General features: G+C 37.7%; 1 protein-coding gene across 1 annotated transcript in view; it reads left to right on the forward strand.

Annotated features, from left to right (window-relative positions):
* The first annotated feature begins 872 nt into the window (after positions 1-872).
* LOC122360375 (protein kinase C alpha type-like) overlaps positions 873-25,304 on the forward strand; it is a 104,976-nt gene continuing 80,544 nt past the window's right edge. Inside the window, exons 1-2 of the mRNA XM_043260919.1 lie at positions 873-1,316; positions 24,809-25,141. Of these exons, the coding sequence (XP_043116854.1) occupies positions 24,851-25,141 (291 nt within the window). The 5' untranslated portion in view covers positions 873-1,316; positions 24,809-24,850. The remainder of the gene's footprint in view (positions 1,317-24,808; positions 25,142-25,304) is intronic.

Consider the following 25,304-nt stretch of genomic DNA (forward strand, 5'->3'; position numbering starts at 1 on the left):
TAGAGTACTCCGTGACTTTAAACGGGCATGGTAGATGAGGGAGGCGTCCAGAATGTGTAGCGTTGGGGGTCCTCCAGGAACAGGGTTGGAAACGACCGCGCTTTAAATGGCTGAATGGTATTCCATCAATAGCGCTGCGTCACGCTGGGATTCGGTAAGGAGTGACCTTCTGCAAAAAAACATTGACCATTTATCATCTGAGCTCACTAAATGAAACACACAGAGTGTCAGTATTAATCACGGGCTATTGAGCTATTGGTTTATTAATCGATTGACGAATCACCACATCTACAAGACCGCTATGTAAAAAGGAGAGCTCACGCAGCTAATAATAATAATGATAAAAAATTGCACTCTTTTTAAAAACAGAAATAAAATAAAATCAGTTAAATTAACGATTATAAACGCGTTAAAGCTCCATTGATTGCCCTACTGCAGCTTACTGAAGCTTACTCCATCCGCCGATCATTTTCCCGGCATGAGCAACGCTAACTCGCTCTCTAGAACACGCGTTGGCGCGCACGCACGCACACGGTCGGTGCGTATTTTTTCCCCGTGTCTTTGCTGTATGGATACACGCGTGTCTAGTGACACGGACGGGCGGCGTGACGGACGCACACCTCTCCGTTTTGCTCGGAGAAGCAGAAGTGGCGATACGGCACCATTGATTCGCAGCACGGGATGATGTGAGAGGAGAGAGACGCGGAAGGGGGCTGCGGGGGGCATGCAACAGAGGACCGAGTGGCTCTAGTAAATATTTATATTGCATGATGATATGCGCGAGCAAAAGGAGGAGGTGTGTGCGCGCGAGTGTGTGTGTGTGTGTGTGGGGAGAAAGAGGGCTGAGAGAGAGAGAGAGAGAGAGGAGAGGAAGAGACCTCGAGCCACCCAGTTATTAATATTATTCCACACCGCTAAGTTTAGCATTCAACACGTGTCGCTAGTGATGGAGAGAGAGAGAGAGAGCGCGCGGGAGAGAGAGGCGGCCGGCGCGCGCGCGCGAAAGAGGGAGGTTGACGGTTGACGGTTGCTAGGTGACGAGGCGCATATACTGAATTTTAACAAAAGAGCGGAGAAAGAGAGAGAGGGAGAGAGAGAGAGAGGAGCGAGAGAGAGAGAGAGAGAGAGAGAGAGAGGAGGGAGCGGGAGATAGGTGGAGAGAGAGAGAGCTCGCGAAAATTGAATACATGTAGAATATATATATTTCTAGGTGTATTTTCCCCGGAGAAGCCGCAAAAAGGATACCTCGAGGGGAATGATGTGAAGAGAATGGAGGGCCGAAAGGAGAGAGGGGGGACAGGCGCGTGAAAAACACAGTAAGTAACAGTTTAATGAATGCTGCTGTGTTTCTGCACGGACTTGACTGCGTGGAGCGAGGAGACATGGCACTGACAGTGCAACCGCCGGCTCCGGGTGAGGGGACTTTGATGCGCTATATGTGGAAAAGATGGATGGCACGCGATAGAGAGATGGATACGGCCGGCGCGCGCGGGGGTTTGACCCTTCTGTCATTGCTGCACGCGCGCACATATGCCCGTGCTCACGAGCCCACTTGTTCCTCAGCGAAACGGCACATACTTCGACTTTTCTTGCACTCTCACTGCACAGATACACACGCGCAGAGGTTACAGCAACACGCGAAGACGCACGCACGCACGCACGCGCCTGGAAACGGCACCGAGACGCGCAGTCTGCGGGCACAATTAGTGCTTTTCATAAAAACAACAACTGTGAAGCGGCTGAATATTAAAACGTGTTTAAAATGCCGCTTCGGTGCGGCTAATGATCGCGTCGCTGTGCCGCGCTGTCAGGCTGCCCGTCTCCAGTTGTGTATGTAAACTGCGGATTTATTAATTTTCCCGAGCACAGTTATCAGTGTCTCGTAGTGCGTGTGTGTTTGATACTCTTGGTGTTTCGGTGCAGCGCGAGCCTATTTAAATAGCATAGCTTCCTCATTCTCCAGTCATTTTTTTGTATTTATAAACATTTAAATAAGAAGGAGACTTGAAAAATCCTGATGTACCAATTGCTGTCATTTCTCAAAGTCTGGCCATTTGCTTTTTAATAGTTGGATAAGAAATCAGTGAGATTTATGAGCAGGGCTCATTATGTTAATTTCATATGAGCCCATCATAGGCCCACAGTTTTCCTCCTGCGATATGAATCAAACCGTTGGCGTTTAGATGAAGTAAAATCATTTATGTGGGGCTTCTGCTTCATATTCTGTAATAAGTTTTACTCCCTGCTTGCGCCAAACTTATTAAAGCTGTTATGATGGAGCCTGGAGTCCTGCAGAGGGAATGTGAGGTCTTAATGTCCACCAAGACGGGCCTTAGATCGGCACTGGCATACATCATACATTTTTGTTTAAATACACGTGTCGGCGCACTAACTGCATGTTGTGAAACGTGACCTTTCGCGAGCTTCGCGCCGTGGGATTTTCACATCTTCTGAGATAGATATATACGTATGCGGTCCCGCAGGTGAAAAGAGAGAGGTGAGGAAAGATTATGACCTCCAAAAAAAAAAAAAGCAGGTTTATCGAACAAGGCATGTTGTGGATACTGGGCACGCAAATCGCAGAGGACTGCACACACTCACACACACTGCAGTACTGTAATGCGCACAGTAATGTTAATGTCTTGCCTTCAGTGTCAATATAGCTTCACTCCAGCGGTCTGTCTTACAGCTGCTTTCCAGGCTTTACTGTAGAGGGAAGGGGAGTGCACTTATAAAGAAGGAAGGAGAGTGAAAGAATGAAAGAGTGTAGAATGAAAGAAGGTGAGAGACTATAATGCACTGAAGAGGAGGATACAGCGGAGGTGTGGATACAGATGAAGCTGGATGGGGAGGAGAACGCTCAGACACAGAAATACAGTGAAGGATGAGGAAAAGAGAAATACAGTGCAAACAGAACGAGGGAGCGAGAGGAGGAAATGAAGGAGAGGAAGAAAGCGAAAAGAGGAATTGAATATCTGAGACTGAACATGGTTGGAGGGCTCAGACAGAGAGATGAGAGCAGCTTGAATCAACGTTTGCATTTCTCTTTTCCTCTTTCTCCTCTTCTGTTTCAGCGCATTGATTCTTTATCTTCTCCTTTACCTTTGCTCTCTATCCTCTCTATCGTTCCCTCCCTTGGGCTTTCTGACTCTAGAGTGTTGCTGCTTTTTTAACATCTCTTTTTTTTCCCTGCTGGATCCCTCTCTTCAGCGGTTCTGTATCAGTCTCCTCATCTGATCACTTCCCTCTCTCTTATTTTTTGTTTGCATAGCTGTGTTGATGAGTCCAGCGTGCCCAAAACTGCATCCAACTCTCCTCTCGGTATCCCCTGTTCACTTAAATGTGACTAATTAAGGTAAAGCTCGTTAACACAGAACATCAATTAGTCTTTAACGAGATCATAGGCTGGTGTTTGAAAGAGATTACATTGCTCCCTTCTCCCTCGGCTCCCCAGCGGTTAGACTGGCTCGCTATTGATAAAGGCCACGCTAATTTACATTAGACCTCAGACGCAGTTTGGGGGCTCAGGGTCAGATGGAGAAACAGGAAGCACATGGGACCCCACGAGCGCTCAGACGTTCCAACCCATATATTGCGGCCCACCCAGTCTCGCACAGAGCTATTGCTGTTTCAGGGGCCATTCACACAGATGCTTTTTTGGTTTTTGTGGTAATAAACCAGATGCTGGGCAGTGGAATAATTAAAAAAAATGTCTAAAGAGACACTTTTTAAAACTTCTTATGGAATCCCACTTGCGCAACAAAAAAACATGCTTTGATAAATCATAATTAAAAAGAAGTTAATATTATAACAGTCTGCCATAACTATGAGATAAAAATGCTGAATTTTGACAGTCGAAATTCATAGAACATTATTTAAAAGCCATAAAATGCAGAATTATTAGATTAAAACTCATAATTAGCGCTCATCTAAATAGGCATATGTTAAAATTGTTGCAAAGTCATTCATATAGACATACTAAGTTTGAGATCAAATTTGTCCAAATGGACAGTTAAAAAGAGAAAAAATAAGTGCTGTCCAACAATTAATCACGATTAATCACATCCGAAATGAAAGTTTTTGTTTATGTTTATGTGTGTATTTAGATATACATAATAAACATGCACAGTACACATTATGTAAACAAAAAAGTTTATTATAATTGTGATTAATCATTTGACAGCACTAGAAAAATATATCTTAAAAATAGAAATGTTTAAATAAATAATTTTATTTCATAAGTTTAACTGCTTTGAAATGGGTTTTCAAATCAGTGTATTTGTTGATTCCGGAATTATACATTTCTGATCATTTCTAGGTGGAAGGGAGGGTAAGGTGAAAAACTTTGCATGTCCACTTTGTAAACACTTAGTTGGTCCCCATTGAAGTCTGCTATATAGATAAAAATCCTGGAATGTTTTCCTTAAAAACCTTCATTTCATACTGAGGGAAATTTTAATTCTTGAGTGAACTAATTCTTTAACCTGAGCACTATGTTTTCAGATGTTTTTTTTTTTTTCATGTGATGCTGCGGAAAAAGAGAAAACTTGAGCGCAACAGTCAAACATGTCCATCTAGCACATTTATGCAGAAAAAAAGAATAAACCATGCCGGGAAATGCAAAAATGCATTCTCTGTGAACACCACCTTATAGTTACGCAGCTGAGGTCGAGTGGTAGTGAAGTAGCGATGGAAAAAAGGAAGAGAGTGTTTCTATAATCCATTGTGGCGATGAAGAAGCTCTAAAAACAGAAACGTTTTTTACAACAAGCCGGAAATGTTAGAGTATTAAGAGGAAACATTAACACAGAAAGTGTAGCACTCACTGGCATCCTGTTCTAATCAGCCATGAGTTTCCACAGGAAGCCGAGTCCTCCCTTTCACCCATCTCCACGGTTACCGTAACCACGGATATTTCCATCTAACTACAACTGCGGTCCTGTACAGTTACCACGGAAATCCCTGCAAGACTTCCCTCGCTTCCATACACAATCTACCTGACAGCTTAACGTGAGCTCACCGACGCTCTGCAGGCTCACAGCATCTCTCCATTCATTCATCTCCGATATCCAATCAAAGACAACTCCATAAAACGCTATTGACAGATGTAAACTAACAATGGCTGAAGATCAAGTCAGCGAGGCCGTGTTTTCCCCCTTGGGAGGTCTCTAGTGATAAGACAGGTATTGTGATGCTGTTTCTGTGAAGTGGAGAGGTGCAGAGATGTGTACAGCAGCTGTTGGATGAAACGAGATGAGATTCGGGGGCAGTGAAATGACACGGATAATGGTGGACCGGACCGAGGAGACATTTTGGGCCGTATGTATTCAAGGTTGCTGATTGATCATACTGACAGATTTCCGTCCAGTATGTTAATGGAAAAAGAAACGGTGTGTGCTTTTATCCTGACACAGATCTAGCGCAGATAGAGCAGATAACGCAAGACCAAAAATGCTTCTTTGGTAACTTTTAGTTTCACAGATGTGTTTGAAACGGAATGCATACTGGTGAAGTTGTTTTCTTAATGTGCCTAATAGAGTGCACTTTCTCAGTAGCCTTGGTTACAAAAGTATTTTTCCCAGTGGGATTTTAATAAGAAGACTTCTTTAAACAGTTATAAGCCATGAACTTAACCAGCAGGTGAATCAAAGCACTACAAACTTTGATTTGAAGCAAAAAGACTGTGGACCTATTGGCTTTAGTGGATGAACCTACATAATTAAACTAAAAGCTATTAATATAAATATATATTTGGTTTATTGCAGAATAAGCTTAGAGATATTTAAGTCATTTGAGATCATAGAGAGACTGAGTATGGTACAGCATTCACAGTGTTTCATGGGAGCTGGCGGGCTGTAAAGAGGCTCGTGGCATGGTTTGCTTGTCATTCTCCGACTGGTGAAGGTGTGATTACAAAATGATGGATAATGTAGTGTTTTGCCAGGATTTTCACTGTTGAACATGATCATTTAAAAAAATAAAATGAAATAATGCGCACTGACAGTTTTAACAAAAGCATACATCATTGATTATCAATCTCGAAGCTCACGGTAGGTCTGTCTGTGAGGTTTGTTAGTTATTGTTGAAATTCAGTTGCCTTATGGATAAAAAAGAATTTTTACTTTCGAAACCTGGTTTGTGAACTCTGTTGTAAGTGTCTGTGTGTCTCTGTAGTCGCAAAGGCTCTCCATCAACGGCTGATGAGATAGAGATTGAATGTGCTGTTCTGTGTACATTTAAACAGTTGTAAATTAAATGACCAGTCATTGTCTATTGTCATTTATGAGCCTATAAGTTACTTTGTGTCAGTTATATTGACGTTTTTGTGTCTACACTGTTCTTATGTTTGTCAGATTTTGCGAGAGTGATCATTTTGTCATAACAGTTACACAGTAATGCTAGAATAAAACTGGTAATGAATTAATTTGTACATTTTATTCAAGTAAAATACAATTGTGCAGAATATTGCTTGTTTACTTTTGTTTATTTGATTTATATCTGTGGCACATCACATATTTGTACAAATTCATTATCTGGCTGGCTGACATAAATGAAACTCCATTCTGATAATATTCACAGCATAACCAATTATGTCTAATTGGTTTACGTTGCATAGATCCACAGCCAATGAGCTTTCTGCTGTACATTTTAAGCATTCACTAAAGCAGTTTGTAGCGTGCATTTAGAGTTCTTCTGAAACCCTCCACCTCCCCAGCTCCACCTGTATGGATCTGCTATGGGTTATTATGCTGTTTGTGCAGCAGGATTTTGTCTTATAGCAGAGGATCTGTGAACGTACTGGCAATAGCAAGTTTCTGTGCTTGCTTTGCAGCAACAGCAATAACCTACAACAAGAACAATAATCAACAGCAACAGCCGTTCAGCAGATTCGCTGCGTATGTTAGCTGGGAACGACTTGCATGAAGGAATGATATTCATTCTATTCAGGAGCAATTTCCATGTGCTATTAACAGTTCATGGTGTATTGTCTTCATCATGGTAACTTTTGTTTCCATAACCCAAAAATACCATGTGTGTTTTGTTTATGTTTAAAGTGTGGGGTCTTTCAAATTTAATGGTATTAACAAAAACTAGTTTGGGACTACAAATTAATAGCCTTACATTGTAGGCTGTTTTTCAGCATTAGTCACTTTGTGAAATAAATTTGCTTTGTTTTTATTTTTTAACTAATTATATATGGCTATGTTTTGGGTCGTGGCTTGAAGACAGTGGGAAACTGTGGGTCTCATGGCCAAACCACTTGAGAACCACTGCAATATACAATATGTGCTAATAACTGTCTGGAGTTTTTCATTACGTGTATGGACATATTTCCATATATTATTCCAAATTAAAAATTATTTGTTGGACATTGTTTCTTGTTTGTTAGAGAAAACTAAAGACTAAAATGATAATTTTCCAAACAATTTTGTAAAAAATTGCTGGCTTGATCCAATCCTGACTATTGGGCTTATATGTTCTACATAAGACAGAAAGTCGAGCAGGTTTGGAATGACATGAGGGTGATTATATGATTATATAACATTCATATACTGGGGTAACTATCCCTTTAAACTATCCCTTCTGACCCGTATTAAAAAATATGGTTAATAAAAAAAGTAAAAAATGTAAAAATGCAGTTTTTCCCCCACAAAATGTGATACAGTTATGAAGTACAAATATCTATGTCATGTATATTGTTTGTTCAAAGTATTTGTTGTTCAAAGTTTAGTCCAGCTGTGTGTGTGTGTGTGTGAGTGTGTGAGAAAGAGAGGGAGAAAGAGAGAGAAGGAAAGATGAGGAAAGAGAGAGAATGTAAGTGTAATCAAGCATGTGATGCACAGGTGTGCTGTTGGTGCGTCAGTAATCTAATGTTGCTGTAGGCATATAAGAGCAGTTCTGTTACATCCAAGCGTGTATCTGTGCATATAGCCATCTGATTGTAACAACTGTTTGCCAGGTAGTTTACATTTCATGAATTATTAATACCTGAAATATGGTATGTTCTTTAGGGTCTGGCATTTCCTATTTTGAGTTTTGTTTAACTATCCTGTTTATCCTTTGTACACGTGTGTGTTTAGGAATGCTTGCTGCATTTAGTTTTTAACTATCTATAGATACACTGTCTCCGTGATTGAAGAGAGGAGGGTTTTCTTGCGTTATTACAGCCATAATTTGCTGGTTAACTCACAGCATGGTGTGCTGAGCACGAGAGAAACTGTCTCATTGGGCAACAACTGTCATCTGTTTCAAAGAAATAGGACAACGCAAGGCTGCATTTATGAAATGATGCATTAATTTAAACTCTGTGCCACTCTGACAGAGAGCATTTTTTTGCTTAGTTGCCTCGGTGAAGTTTTCCTAACAATTTTCATTAAAAGTACAGGAATTATGAACTCCCTCCTTCGCTTTGTCAGACACCTCTCTCTCTCTTTCATCAGCTCTTTCTTCCTCCCGCACGTGGTAATTAGGGGCATCTGCACAAAAGGTACCTAGAGAGATTACCTTGAGTCTAATATACATACTAATAGCATAGTACTTTACATGTTTAATAAGCCCATTGAAGGACCCAATACGCAATGTTTAAACAGCTATAGGGCGATGGGTGTGGACTTGCTCTGGATTCTGACCAGTCAGGATTAAACAGACACCCGCATTTATCATAAATATGCTCTTAGATGCTTTGTTTAAAGGGAAAGCACACACAAAAAATACCCTCATATTGTTAAAAACCCATAAGACTGAAACCTGGATGAAGGCTTTTTGAATAAAACAGAGGAATTCATGTTCCTTTGATGAAAGGCCCCGCAACCATAAACTTTCAAACTTTCAAAAGTTTGTGAATGCGTATAAGAAATCGTTATGAATGGAGCAGTTTAATCCAAGTATCTGAAGAGGCATTATCACTTTATATGATGAACAGATTTAATTTATTTCTATAATCATTGATCAACGCACATACAAAGCCTTATGAAAATGAAGTAGGGTGAATTCAGGTAAAGTGGGCTGTTTAAGATTGATTGTGCTGTGCTCAATGGGTTTACACTTTCAGAGCATAACAATGGTCTTTAATTAAAAGGAACACAAGTTTTTTTTTAAATGATAAAATAGTTTTAGCTGATGCAACATGACACTAATGCTTGAGGTTACATCTCAAACGAGGACTTCCTCATTATTAAAGATAGCATAAGACCTGCTTTGACATTCAGAATTTTGTTTCTTTAGTATAGGGTTGTTGCTCACAAAATGTAAACAAATGTTATTTTTATATGTTTTATGTGTCGAGACATTACTTGTATTAATTGTTACAGCAAGAAACATGGATTAAAATGCAAAGAATGCATCGGTTTAAAAAGTTTGTTTTTATTGTAAGTTGGTTAAACATTACTGGCCCATTGATAACTTTTTAGAAAACAGAAAGGAATATTGAAGCCAGATATGCCAGGAAGAAAATGGAAAGGATAAAGTTAAATCTGCCGTTAAAAAAAGGACAAGAGGAGCAAATTGTATATGAAAATAAGGTCACAACTACAATTCTTTTAAAGTGTTTTAAAAAACCCCAGACAATATTACATTTCAAATGGGCCTTTTATTAATTTTCTTTGTTAGCCCGTTGTTGCATTTTTGATGTTGTAGAGTACATTTTCATCAATATTCTGTTAGATTAAGAACAATGTACTAAAGTATACTTTAAAGATACACTAAAGCTGTACAAACAATGCAGTTAATAACACTTCCTTTTCACAAGAGTAGAGCACATCTAATATGAAAAATTGAAGCTTTTAGAAGAAAAAAATGAGGTTTGATTTCTTGCCGACAAGAAAGCATGGTTGACCTTCTTTGTTTCTATTTGATGTACTCCATCATGTCTGTTGCTTTATATATCAATAAAAAAACTAAATCAAATTATTATAATCATCATATAAATCATTCATGTGCATTGTTTTTAATCTTCTGATTCAACTTTTTGGCATAATGGACTTTTAATACAGAAACAGAAATCTCTCAGGTTTTAATAAAGATATCTCCATTTGTGTTTCAAAGAGGAACAAAAGTTGACATGAGGGTGAACGATTGATGAAAGAATTTCCATTTTATGAAGAACTGTCCCTTCAATATTCTTTTGGCATCTTCATCTTTTATTTGATCAAGTTGTGATGATTTTTAATTCATGCCAGTTCCCATGTCTCCCCGTTTCTTCATTAATGACATTACCACAACCGCACAAATGACATAAAGCCACACGGCGGGAGTCAGTGTCACCTATTAAAACTATTCAAACTGTGTGTGCGTTTCGAGGTGGCCATGTCAAAGATTGAACGTCTACGACAGGCTTTTTGTCATGTTAACAACATTCCCATTGACCTTTAATAATGACCATGTCAAACAAAGAGTCACAGCGCTTGTACAGCGGAGGGCAGATGAGGCCAATAACGCCACCATTTCCGATTACATTTACATTTATTTTCTTGGCAGACGCTTTCCTGTCGAAACGATTACTGCAAGAGGCTGCTTGCATTGCATCGGCGCTAAAGGCAGTGTGTTTGTGTGTCGTCTGAATACGCAGTGGAGTGCTGGGGTGCACATGAGTGTAAGTGTCATTTAACATATGCCATGTGAGCACATGTGCTCCCTATCACTGATTTTATGGTCTGTGTCTGTGTGTGAGTGTACGTCTGCGCGTGTGTGTGGTTGCCCTGCGCATCTGTGCCTGAAATTACACGTTAGTGGGTAAAGCCAAGTGTCCACTTGCAAGTGTATGTCTGTCTGAGTATGTGTGTGTGTTGAGGCGGGCGCGGGAGGAAGCTGACAGCTGGGAGAGTGTATCAGTGTCCGTGAAGATTGTGTTGATGTGCACAGTGTGTATCCGGCTTCTTTTCTGGCACCCGGTGTGTGTGAGGACAGGCCAGATGTGGTGTGAAAGCATGTGTGTGTGACTGATTGAGAGAGTGTAATTTGATGTGTGTCCTTATTTTCAGTCCAAGTTGTCAATGCGGTTATGTAGACTTTAGATACGTTGCTCTGTTGAGTCCAAAATTCTCGTTTGGATATTTGTGCATGTTAAAAAATAAATACGGCCGCACGTTGTGTCAATCTTGTTTACGCACTGCCTCCGAAACTTTCACCCGCCATTAAAAGAAATTTATATCAGATTTGATTTTCTGCGTTTTTGCATCTGTAGCAAGCATTCGAAAGCAAAAAAAAAAAAAAAAGGAAAAATGCATACTAAAAATTCTGACTGTGTGTGCAAGGACCTTAAAGGGGTCATATGATGTTGCTAAAAAGAACGTTATTTTGTGCATTTGGTGTAATGCAATGTCTTTATGGGATTTAAGGTTCCAAAAACGCATTATTTTCCATATACTGTAGATTATTGTTGCTACGCCCTGCCTCTATGAAACGTGTGGATTTTTACTAAGCGTATCTTCCTAAGAAGAAAATCTTCCCGGCTATCCAATGCATTGTGATTGGCTAAATATTTTAAGCTTGCGATGGAAATGTTACACCCCTTACTGTATTGTGATGCATTTGAATATTCAGTGGCAAATCCTTTAAATATGAAAACATAGGTACTTATAGGAGTCCTTGCAGACTGTGTAAATTGTCCTTGTAAAGTTAACAATTTCCCCACTTTATAGAAACAGCCTTTACGCAGAACCAGCTCTCCTCCCAGGTTGAGGAAATAGTGCTCCACGAAAATGCGCTGAACGCACTCTGATATTTCAGTTCAACGGTTCACTGATTTCTAGTTGTGTCCTCTCTTGGAAGCACAAACAAAGTAGCTTCACTTTCACACTGACACACAGCATATCCTGAACATGGCGACCGCAGCAACACCACAGCAAGAATACTAGCTCCGCCTTCTTTCTTTGCGTGAACATTTGGTCAGTGTTTGAAAATAAACCCAAAATGGGGGCGTATTTAAACGAGCCATTTTAGGTGGGTGTGGACAAGTCATAACTTTTGTAAAGAATATCTTTTTGGTTTTGACAATTTAGTCTTTGCAACTTTAGGGAACTTATGTATGCACTAACAACTTCTAACACTCCAAAGAGAAAGGAAAACTTGAAATCGCACAATATGACCCCTTTAAGAGTTTGCGGATCACTTAACAAAAAAAGTTTTTTGAAGTGTATTTTCATATTGGCCTAATCCAAAAAATTGTGGTTTCTGGTTTAAACCGGTTTAGTTCGGATTGTCTAAAAAGAAATGTTACAAATTTAGTTAAAAATGTATTTTGACTTAACACCTGACATGTGTTTTTTTCCTTTTTTAATATAACAGAAAATATGTTCGACATCTTTTTAGATGTGGACTTTATAGTAAGTCTATATTATAGCTAATTTAGCCTTTTTTTAAATATTACAATTAACTTAAACATTTGAAATAAATAAATGCTGACTTTTAAAGTGTATTGAATAACATTTTGATTTATGTCAAAAGAAAATATATTAATTAATGGAATAGGTTGCTCCCCAAATTTTCTTAATATGCTCTCACTCTCAGGCAATCCAGTTTATTTGTTCATCTGAACAGATTTGGAGAAATTTATCATTAGATCAAATGGTTACCTACGGATATATCTGCAGTTAATGGGTGCCGTCAGAATGAGAGTCCAAACAGTTGATAAAAACATCATAATAATTGACCTCAGTCCATCAATTAATGTTGTTTCTGGACAAATATGATAACAATGCATCCTCTGGTGAACTCAGAGCAGCTCACAGAAAAAGTCACCAACATATTTTTGTTTCTTTGGACTGTTTTTGCTTGCAAAAGGTGTTTAATCTTTGCATATTTATCTCCTAATTAAGAGTAGACCTTTCCACAGGAAAAAGTAATATTATGGATCACAAAATCATATTTTAGCTGGTCTTTCAGAAAGTATTCATTTTTGCATGAACTGTTCATTTATGTATGGCCTTTATAATCGACTAAAATATTTTTGCATTGTATGTTTTTGTCTTTGCAAAAAAAAAAAAAAATATATTATATATATATATATATATATATATATATATATATATATATATATATATATATATATATATATATATATATATATTTAATAATGTTCAAACCAAACTATAAGTGTAGTCCTGAATACATTTGGTTTTGTCAAATTAGATCTTGTTTAAGTGTTTAAGTTTTTTAAATCATCATTTTCAGTGCACACATTATGTTATACGTGTGTGTTGAGTGTTATTATGCAGCTCTTGTCAGTGAAGCTCACTCCTCACAGCGGTGTGTGTCTGAGAGGTGTGAGGAGGGATGCTGTAAGCGTGCTGCGTTTCAGCTCTACCTCTCCTCCTCCTTCATCTTCTCTCATCAGCACCTCCCACTCATCCTGTGCCACTCCACTGGCTCCCGATCCATTCACTCCCCATCGCACTGAAGAGATAGGAGCACTACATTCAGTTTTGCTCATGTAGAACTGTAACCGCTTTTCATTTTTGGATGCTCATCAGATGCTTCATTAGGTTTTTTGAAAGGCTTCATTCTTGATTTGCCAAAAATGTAAAACAATACGCTTGTTTGGGCTGCCCTCTGAAGAAAACCACATAGCGTGACGTGACGATCATTCCTTCATCCGAGACAAAAAACACTTTAGCTGCGTCATACTGTAGATGTATTTGTAGCAAAAGCCAACAATACATTGTATGAGTCAAAATGATCGATTTTTCTTTAATGCCAAAATCAGATCATGTTCCAAGACTTTGTTCTTCAACTTTTTCGAGGTGATTTTCTGAATATTCAGATTTTCATAGTTGTAAATACTGTCAAATCCTAACAAACATCAATAAATCATTTATTATTTAGTTTTCAGATTATGTAATTTTATGATGTAAATTGTGATAAAAAATGTCCCTTATTTATTTATTCATTATTTTCATTTTTTTTAGTAAACACATTATGCTACATTTTATCCCCCCCCCCTTAAAAATATTATGAATTATTTATTCATAAATATTAAGTTTTCAGTGAGTCACACCACATGACATGTTACAATTTGAACTTGTCTTCCCCTGTCATAAGAAGGTCACATCATTTTAAGATGCTTATTAATCTTGACATACAATCATGAAGGTCTTCAGGGGTCCGTATAATATCCTGTTATTTTATTTTTTTCCATGAAAAATTCTGCATGTTTGGGTTTTTTTTTTGCACCACATGTTGCTTTAACACACTGATTTGTGGGACCTTTTTTCAAATAAACCACTAAAGCAGTTAAATATTATTTAAGAAATAATTATAGAAAAGGTCTAAATTTTTTCACTGAAACTTTTTTTTCATAGTGGCATAAGGACAGTAATACCACCCTTTTTTACTTTAAAAACCTAAGTAAAAAAATTAAACCAAATTTCTGAATACAGAAATCAAATTGCTAGATGCATATTCAGGTCTTTCCACAAATTAATTGCATTTTTATTGTATGCTATTTGAGTCAATTTACAGATCCAGACAAAAAAATGAGTGCCACTTTGTTGATCCGCCCGTTGTGTTATCATTGCATCTAAATCTGTGTGTTTTTGCTGGATAATGGTCTTTTTGCACTGTAGCGCTCAGTGAGCAGGCCACTCTCCCTGATGGATTGCATCTCCTGGCTTGCTTATTTCCCCCGCTCTCAGAAAGTCGGGTCTCTTTCTCCAGGGCAATTTCCACTTTAAATCTCAATCATATTCAAATGGTGGAGTGGCACAACACAGGGCAACTGTTTTTTTTTTTTTTTTTATTAAACCCCCAACCAAGTTGATGAGGTTTTTCAGGGTTTTTTTTTTTTAAATGAAACTGTGCGATTAATCTAGGCAACCAATGAATAGCTAATGCTCATGGTGGGCAGTCAATTATCTGTGGATAGAGGCAGGAGGAGGTCATTCCTGGTCATTTATAATTAAATTTTAGTTAAGAGTCAGTTTGAGCACTTCGTATCTTTGGAGGAGCTTTGATTCAACAGCTGAAGCTTGACTTACACGCATCATTTACCGCCGTTGTTCGGTGCTAACAATCTTTTAAAGCCGCAATAAATTAACTTCTCTAGTTAAATCCACCTGTACAATGAAAAAAGGAAATGCTGAGGCCCGTTACGGTTAAATAAATCCATATCCAGCCTTTGAGGTGCTTTGATACTTTGTGAGTTATACAGAAGCTTGGATCTTCTGAGGACTGCTGGTGTTATGGAGGGTGAAGGCGGATCTTAGGGCAGACATTGCCCAGGGGCTCATAGATTTTGGATGGTTTATGATCCAAGTTGACTTACGGCATTTCCCCCAGTGTGTCCTTAGAACAGCTCTAATCCTTAAAACACTCCATTGTGCTTGACAGAAAGGCAGGATGCAGCATCTCAGTAGGGACTGGAAGCTTAAGGGATGTGCTGGTTGAGCCAACCCCAGGCAGGGCATCATGTAGAGACCGCCACGGAGGTTCATGGTGCTGAACTCCTACTCGAGGGTCCTCGGAGCCAGCTGCCGGCTGGTAGCAGTTTCCAGGAACCCATTCATCAATGCAGAGCCTCTGAAAAGCAGCCAGATATTCAACCTGGTCTCTTTGGAAAAACCTAACTCTACCTACAACATATTTGTGCAAAATGTACCTTTACATATGGCTCGCTGCAGTTTCCAGATTAAATGTCAACTTTTATTATCATTATTATTATTATTATCATCGCAGGGACCGATTATCAATAAATAAAGACTTATTTTGATGCAGTTCCTTCCACAGCACTGTGACAATCTCAGAGAACTTACCACAGTGCACGTTTTTTAAACTAATACATTGTGACATTTACCAGCTCCATATACATGGCTTTTCTGACATAGTAAACTTGCTCGATAGCTTGTGCTCTGGTACAAATGACATGAAATGCAAGGCATGATAAAAGAGTTCAAAGACTTCTTGAAGCAACTCTCTTGCTTTTGTTAAGTACTGTTGATTAGGTTTAGGGAATGATTTAGGAAAGGTGGCATGGGTTAAACTTGGGCTGTCACTAACAAGCGTTTTGGTAATCGAGTAGCCTAATCCATCAATTATTCTGACAATTGAGTAATCTGATAATATTTTTTGTTGTGGTAAAATACATACTGTATATAATAGCAATCAGGCAGTAATATCAAAAGCAAGTAATTATGTGCTGTCACAGTTTTGTTTACAATAAACGAAGCCACTCTGAGATCCTAGATGTATGTAAATAATTACAGCATATATTTTAAACCTACATTGTATATTTTTATTTAATTGGGTCATTGACATTTGTCAATTCACAATGTAATTATTCTTTATTATAATTTTAAAATAGGACTGTGCAGCCTTGAAAAACGGTCTAATAATGCTTTCATGGATTCGTGTTAATGGAATGCTCCACAGTTTTGCCGGTTACTAGACACGGGCAAATTGCAGTCAAGGATTTTTTTAAAATAAAGTACCTGAGAATCATGACAGCCCTTGACTAAACTAAACAAGCTTCTAGTGCCACTCTTTGGAAATTTTACAAAAAAAATCGAAAACTTTTTACACGAAATTTGCAAGAACAATAATACAATTTCGAAGAGATGTCTCTACGGTCATGTTTTTCCAATGAGCCTGGGTTGGAAATATACAAAAAGAAGAAAGTGGTTGATACAGTAGTTGGTGACAATAGATGGATACATGGCATGGTGTTTTTTAAGGGTTTATGGGAGTCCTATGATTTCAGAAGAAAAAATAAAGGTAAATTAAGGACCGCTGTTTTTTGTGAATGCAGGGAATGAATTTCAGGGGATCTATTTTGTTGGAATGGCTTGTGAAATTGTTCTTTCCTTATGGATGGGAAACTTGTTTTCTCAGCATGGATAAATTGGGCGAATTAATGTCTTAGGCTTAGCTTGTTATGTTAATTGAGGCCATGGGGGTTGTTTTTAGTGAATGGAAGTTATTAGGGTGCTGATTTATGAATAGGACGATTCATAGGTGTTTTTTGTTTTGTGAATGGGGACAGAAGAGGCAGCTGGATTGAATCGACTCAGCATAACCGCTAAAATGTGCGCGTTTGAGGCAGAGGCACGGTGTGATCGGCTGGCACGCTACACAAGAACATAGTGTTCTTCAACCTCTAAAGCAGTTCAGGGCCTCCAAACAGAAAGCAGAAGGAGAGTGGGAAAATGTGAGCGAGAGAGAGAGAAAGTGAGTAAAAATGCTGCATAGAGCGCTGTGTGGAAAGGCCAGCTCACAGATTTCTCATTTCAGCTCTCAGGTTATCCAGAATGAATTGAGAAAAATGATTCACACTGAGAGGTTTTTTTTCTGTAATGTTGTTCTTGTTTATTTGTTCAGATGTGGCTGCTGTTTCAAACATCTCTGCTTCCTGCCTTCATCAGTGAAATAAATTACGAGATAATGAGAAAGAGGCTGCCATCGAGGACCTGCTATTTCTGACAGTGAATGTTGTGGCGGTTTTGAGCCACGATGAAGGCAAGTGGATTGGTTATTATTTAAGACCAATATCAACATACAGAAGATTTCAGATTTTTAGGGCTCTGCAAGAAATGTCCGTGTGTCAACTGGCTGTTCATTTTTCAGCTGTTTGTATTGGATTGATTTGAAATGAATTCTGGACAAATATAAAATCTATGCGTTTGTTAACATACAGACAAATGCTGTTTTTGAAAACACATACTGAGCAGGTACATTTGATGACAAACATACTGTACAACTTCTTTGTTAACTTTTCTTTCAAATACTTTTTATTCAGACATACTATATTACACTACTCTTTAATTATACTGTTATTCTGATTTTTTGTTGTTGTTTTTTTGTCAGTACTATATAGGGAAATACTTTTGACCAAATTCTAAGGCAATCCCATAATCCACCTGGATGAGCTTAATAAAATAAATATTCAATATTTTGAACCACTTTACAATAAGGTTCATTAGTTAACATAAGTTAACTTGAACTAAGATTGACCAATAATTCTACAGCATTTATTAATCTTAGGCAATGTTAATTCCTGCTTTTACTAATTTTTTAAATTATTATTTAAATTTTACTAATGTATGTATGCCATCTATTTTTAACCTTGTTGGGTAGCTGATACATAATGTGTTCAATAATTTAAATGTCAGGATTTTAGAGTAAAACTTGCATTTATTTTTAGTAGGAAGTAACTTTTTTCTCAATAATATTTTTTTAAGCTTTATTATGTTTTTTGGACTGCATTAGTTCAATTCAGATCCTCTGATGTGACATTTTTAAAAAAATATACTGTAGAAATATTTCATGTAGTCTTTTAAATAATAAAATTCATTAATGCATGTATAACAATTATAAAATAATTAAAATAAGTTCTGTTTAAGATTAAGTTTTATATGGAGTATAGCATTGTCATACTATCAGAGTATTGCATCTCTTATCTCATACCGCCTTTATTAAAATCCTGTGTTAAGTCTCCCATGCAATACATGTAATGAATGCTTTTTACGGGACCCAGAGGTGCCTACATAGGCAGTAAGTCAACACTAGTCTCACTAGGTTTTAGAAAGGAGCAAATCTACTTCTCTCAAACATATTCATTGTGCTGTGTTAGAAAGAAAGAATATTAAAAAGGTGGGAATAAAGCCAAATGAGAACTGCATTTTGTGTATTGCAGAAATGCGAAGTCTTTGAGATGAACCCCCAGGAGTGCACTTACCGCTCTTTCTCAAAGACCTCTGTCAGGGCCTAACGGTGCTGTATTTGGAAAAAAATATGCTGGGAGCACTTTTGCTATTTTATCATTTAGCTGACACCTTTATCCAAAGAGTACACTTATTACAGGGACCATCCCCCTGGAGAAGTCTGGGGTTAAGTGTCTTGCCTAAGGTGCAATTATGATAATTCCTAAATTGCTCCCTGTGGGATTCAAACCTACAACCTATTTATCAGCCTACAATAGATCTGCAACATTCTGACTGCTCATTCTTTTTTACGTCTTTTCAGTAATTAAATAAAATAAAATGTTAGCAATCAATCTAATCAATTGAAATCATCAAAACATTCATGAATATATATCATCAATTAATTAAACGTTTAAGAAGAATGAATGTTTGTTGAATGTTTCATTTTTTCTCAAATTCCATTTTTTTTTACAAATTGTATTTTCCTCTGAAGTTAAATTTTAGTAATTAAAAAACATTTCAAATTGGCTAAGTTAATTTAAGAACAGCTTAATAATATATTATTCTGATTATGCCTTATATTATATATAGAAATTGCCGTAATATTAAGGGGGTCTTTTATTATTTGAAAATAAAAAGCTATTACAAATCTAGAAAATACTTTCTTTGTATTTTTATTACCTATTGTTATCAAAGATTAAAATAGGCTATACTGTAACAAACGCATTGCTCATCGTTCAGAAATGCTGGATAATATTAATATTATTTGATGAACACATTTTAATGCCAGATCAACGCTAAGTAACTATGATCTGCGCTTTCCGTTAAGACGCAGAAGTTTTAGCAAAAGAAAAAATGGATTTCCAGCACTAAAAATCACTTCTTCTACTACTTTAAAATGGCTATCCCTGTACACCTTTGAACAGCATTGCTTTATTTTGGCTGAGCTTTCTTGTCCCATGTGGCATTCTAAAAATCTTTATCTCGATGGAAATAAATGAGCGTGTCGCCTATATTATCTCCATCGAACTTGAGAGCGCAAAAGACGCCACTTGTGAATGACCCCTTGTTATACTGCTTAACAAGAGTGAACGAAACGAGACAGGCACTTCTGAATTTTTCATCTAAAATTTGCCAAATTCTCTAACATTCATCATTATAAAGTAAATCTTTAGGGTATTTCGTATCGGAGAATACATTGGGCACTAGATGTGTTGTACAAACCCTACAGAATGAAAACATTTATTTTTGTCAAGGCATAATAGCCTGCATGTTGTTTAATGCCGATGAGAGAATTAGGGGATACAGCTTGTTTTCTTTTAGTTCGCTGAGATTGAAGGTGAAAATCAGGTAAAGGAGGAAGATAAGGAAGCTATTGTCTTGTGGATAAGATTACTTTGAACTGCACTCCTGAAGTAGAGATCTTAGAGGTGAACTAGATTAAACTCAGTGCTTTATGGTGATACAGCATCTCTAAGCGCTATTAACACACTCATAGTATTTAAATAGTGTCGTAATGTTTTTGTGCAGTGCAGCGTGGGCTTTGTTGTTGTGACGAGGATCTGCGCCTGTGTGGAAGGTTGATGGATGACGTGGTCGTTTGTCAGCTAAAGTGCTTTCGATAGCGTCGGTCATCACGGTGCATGCGAAGCATTTTACGAGCTGTGTTTACAGCCGTGCAGTAAAGGAGTGCACACTCTCACAGCCAGTGCGGTGCAGGGAATGCAGCCATGAGCTCAGCCATAATGATCACGAGCTGTCAATGCATATGGCCCCCGGATCCAGCGAGTGCGTGTGAATACAGTCCATCTCGTGTCTGGTGCATTCTGTTGTCCATTTGTTTGATTTTTCGGGAAATGAGAAGCGGGCGAACAGAGCAATAGTTCAGCCAAAAATGAAAATGATGTCATCATTTCTTCATCCTCGTGTCGTTCCAGAGGTTTCTGTCCCTCCATTGAGAACCCAAGGCCCGTATTCATGAAAAACCTTAGAGTTAAGAGTTGCTCTTAGTGACAAAATTCTAAGCAAATTCTTAGAAATTTGTGTGTTTCCTCTTGAAATTTAAGAAAAGATCCTAGTAAAGAAAAAAATAATTCAGAAAGGGGAAAAATGCAACTATGCAGCAGTGATGATTCGCGTCTGTCACAACCTTCTATAAGAAAAGTGATCACCCAAACAATTACAATGCTTTCAGAAACTTATTTTTTTGCTGCTCATTTCCTATTAAATATGTTAAGCATGACAGTATGGTAAATATAAAATAAGGAATATATATATATATATATATATATATATATATATATATATATATATATATATATATATGTATGTATATGTAGTGTGTGTGAGTGAGTAAGACAGTGTAATAGCGCTCTTTTATTTCCTTCTTGGACAACCAACCAATCACACTCAAAAGACTGTGTTGTAGCTGGTAACGGGATCAACCCTGCATCCCTGCTCAGATTGGTCCTAAATCACTTTTAAGCTGAAACTTAAGATAGAAATTTGTAAGCTAAAATAGGAGCACTTTGAGAGGATTCTTAGAATCTTGAAGAATACCAGTTAAAACTTAGAAGATCCAAAAAGGTTATAAAGGCATGAAATTTATCCAGATGATTTGAGTGTGAGATATGTTCTATGTATGTGTGACGATCACTGTTTATGTGTGAATTTACCCATGAATTAGTCATATAAAGTGATTATATCTCTTCTCAGGTTAAACTTTTTGATTTGTATGAGGTTCTTTATGATACCTGCATGACCATTTAGGATCTTCTAAGTTTACTTGGATTACGAGTAGATATACAGAGACTTCTCAGGTGTCATTGGAGATATTGTAATTTGTTATAGATGTGACACAAAACAATTTACATGCCTACATTGTCAGCTCATCAATATTAATCACAATGGAGTTAGGAACGTGCATATAAACATGCTCAAGGCTATGTACTTTGGACTGGATTTAAAAAAAATACATAGAAGATGCATTGCTTTGTTTTAAAGGAATAGTTTGCCTGACAGTTGCCGGAGATTTATCATTACTTGCACAACCACATGTCATCCCGAGCTGAGTGATTGTTTCTTCTGTGGAACACAAAAGGTGGTTTATTTATTTATTAATTTAATTTGTATGTATTTTTTATGAATGTCTTCTTCTTTGCTAGCAAGCTGTTAACTGCTGCAAAGGGGATCATTGTTTTAGTGAACTGAACTAAAGCACCAAACCAGTACGATTAATGAACAAATCATTCAGAACGTCATTGTGAAATGGATCAGCAGTTCATTTAAAACAATCTGCCTTAAAATACTGATTCATTCATGATTTGTACATCACCAATATCGAAATTTTCAGTCTCAAAAAGTGCATAAATTCAGACTATAAATATGCCTTAATTTTAATTATATATATAAATTATATATATAAATTATATTTATATTTTATACCAGCGTTTGTCTAACATAACTAATTATATAAAACATAATTTTTTCTGTTATGTTATATACATGTACATGTGTCTAATGATCTGATAATTGAGTAAATATACATTTGATTCTATACATCATGAGCTTATAATCATTTCGTTGTAAACAAACAGAACTGAACATCTCTTAAACATCTCTGAACTGTACTGAATAGTGTTCGCAGCATATTTAAAAAAAAACAGTCAGGGACACTAGAGATTTATGTAAATTTATATAGAGAGCCGTTATAGTAATGTACTCTGTAGTATTTTAGAATCGCCCGGGGGTCTGTAAGCAAGAGCGAAGCACGAGTCCTTTCCTTTGTGGATGATATATCGTTGAGTGTTTTTGGCTCTCTTTGATGAATTCAGGGCTGCGTGTGCACTTCCCACGTCTTCTACTGTACAATGCAACCTGTGGAAGCGGCAGTAAATTACTGCTTTTGCACAGCATTAGCACAGTGGGTTCCCAAATGACAAGCCCGGGCTGTGATTACTCCAGGTTAATTTGAAGTGACTCAAAAACAGTAATATGCTGTTGTGGAATGTGCTCTAATGCTCTTTTGTGCATTCCAACTCCCACCAACCTTTCACGTAACACACACGCACGCACACACACTCTCTCATACTGTCCCTTGTCTGTCAAAACTGGAGGATTGCCAGCATGTTTGTTCAGGCCAAACACGTACACACACCCCAGTAATCAATATTTCTCCCTTTCCCTCTATTCCTCCATATTTCATCCCTCTTTCTTATTCTCCACTCTCTCCATTTTCCTCCCTCCCCATCTCTGTCCTCATCTTAGTCATTAGGACTATATTTACCTCTTCCAGCCAAACAGAATTCCAACGTCTGCCCGTCTCTCTCTCTCTCTCTTTCTTTCTTTCTTTCTTTCTCTCTGTCTCCAACCCTCCCATATTCTGCTCGTTGCTTCGTCGTCTTTGGCCTCTTAATTCGTTCTCTCATTCATCTGAAGGACTCGTCAGGGTCAACAGACCAACAGGCTTAGAGACGGATAAATAGAACAGAGGGAGAAAGAGAATGCAACAAAAAGAGAACAAACCCAGAAAGCGGTGACAGAATTGGGAGAGAGGGAATATTATGTCAGAGAGCCTGGTGATTCCAAGCAATTGCATTAGCACCTGAAGTCATGAAACAGAGAGGAGCAGGCAGGAGGAGGCTGCCACAAAAGTAAATTGAAAATGATTTGCTTGTATTGTGTGTGTGTGTGTGTGTGTGTGTGTGTAACTGAGATAGAAAGGAGCATAAGACAGCATGGAGGTACTTTCTTACATCAGCCGTGCTAACCTCTAACTCTCCAAATCATTTTATTGCCGCGTGTGTTCAGTCGTGTTGGTATGTGAGTGCGGTTATGAAGAATTTGTGTGGGTGTTTATATTTTAATCTTTGTTATTATTCATTCACCTTACAGTAAGCAGCATCCATTTCTTGACTCTGTTTTTATAAGAGAATTCACACACATCTTAGAACCTGTATTAGTGAGGTTATACACTTGGTTTTCTGCTAAAATGATGATATTTGGGTCAATGACTTGATAACAATAAAATGTGTTTATTGCAAATACATTAAAGTACAGTAATACATACATACCACAAATTGAATGCAGAAAAAATTAAATATCGGTAATACTTTACATAAGGTGTCATTTGTTAACATTAGTTAATGTATTAATTAACATGAATACACATGAATCATTAGTTCATGTTTCTAAGGTTGTTAACAGTGTTACAGAATAATTAAATATTGAATTTCATTAAAAATATATAAAACACAGAAAAAAGTAATTTGGCATTTATTATAATTTCTTTCAAAGAAGCTGTTTGCTAAATAAAAAGTTGCGTGGCAAACACACAAAAGAACCATTTTAAACCATTTGTTTGAGTTACTGATTTCATATAAATGTGTATGATTTTATTTTATACATTTTCTTTTAAATATAAGACTTAGTTTTACCTCTAATCTTGCTCTTAAATCTAACCCTCATTGATATGTAAGCTGATTGCGCAACACACATGGATATTAATTCTTGTGAAATTTGCCACCAGTTCACCAGGAATGTTTTTTTTTTTAATCATTACAAGTAATGACTAAGATGTGTACGCTGTACACAAACTTTTTTTCCCCCACACACCATATTAAACAAACATGAATCCACAGAGCACATTTCTAAGAACTTGTGCTTCAAGTAGAGTCATAAAGCAGAATATTTTTTCCTTTTCTTTATCAAGGGCACTCATTTGTATGTTTGTTTTTTGACTCATTTAATATGCAAAAAAAGCCCTCGTACAAACCTGTTCCCATTTACTACGTTTGAAATAAAACATGAATTGGCTTATTTTTTGAGCCTTTCAAACAGTGACCACCACTTTTGCTGTCCTCAAAAGAACAGATAAACCTGTACACACAAGCACACATGTAGTTTCTTTCTATCCCTCTGTCGAATCCTCCTGTGTTGCTCCATTTCACCCTGTGGCCTGAATAAAGCCCATTTCATTTTCTTGCCTCTTTTGTCAGTCCTCTTACTTTCTTGCCATATCTCTTGTTCTGCTTTGCTTTCTTTTTCCCATTCTAGCACCTACTCTCTCTTTATAAATCTCTCAAGTGTTTTTTTTTTTAAGCGCATGCAATATATTGCTTTTTTGATTTTGATTTAAATTAGCATTTACCCTTTTGCTTTTTCTTCCTGGTTTCACTCAGGCTTTCTTCGTACCCTCTCGTTTGGCCTCCTCGTTTTTTGCCATGGTCACAGTACCCACACTCTCTCTGCTATTGGCCCTGGTAGAATGGGCGGGTCAGACTAGCTCCTCCCCTCATCTCTTGCTCCGGCCCCGAGAGCGTGAACGGGACCCGGTGGCATCAATGCACTTCAACATCGCAGTGATCCACGCAGGCTCAACGGTTCAACAAGGGGAAGCGGGGGCTACAGCAGCTGCGGGGAGGCTACCATACCCGGGCTTCGGACGTGTGCACAGCAGCTTCGGTGAGAGTGTCGTCACTCAGTGGGGATCTGCAAACGTGATATGGCTCCAGGTCAGTCCGATAGAGGTCATGCAAAATAAACTGAATTGATTCCTTACAGGGTGGAAAAAAAACTGAGATTTGAAATTTAGAGGAGCTTGAATATCTGAGCGCTTTGTTGATTGTGAACTGAAGTGCAAATACAAAAGTAGAATGAAAATACGGGCACTTGAGC

This window comes from Puntigrus tetrazona, chromosome 16 (genome assembly GCF_018831695.1).
Source record: "Puntigrus tetrazona isolate hp1 chromosome 16, ASM1883169v1, whole genome shotgun sequence".
Classification (NCBI taxonomy): domain Eukaryota; kingdom Metazoa; phylum Chordata; class Actinopteri; order Cypriniformes; family Cyprinidae; genus Puntigrus; species Puntigrus tetrazona.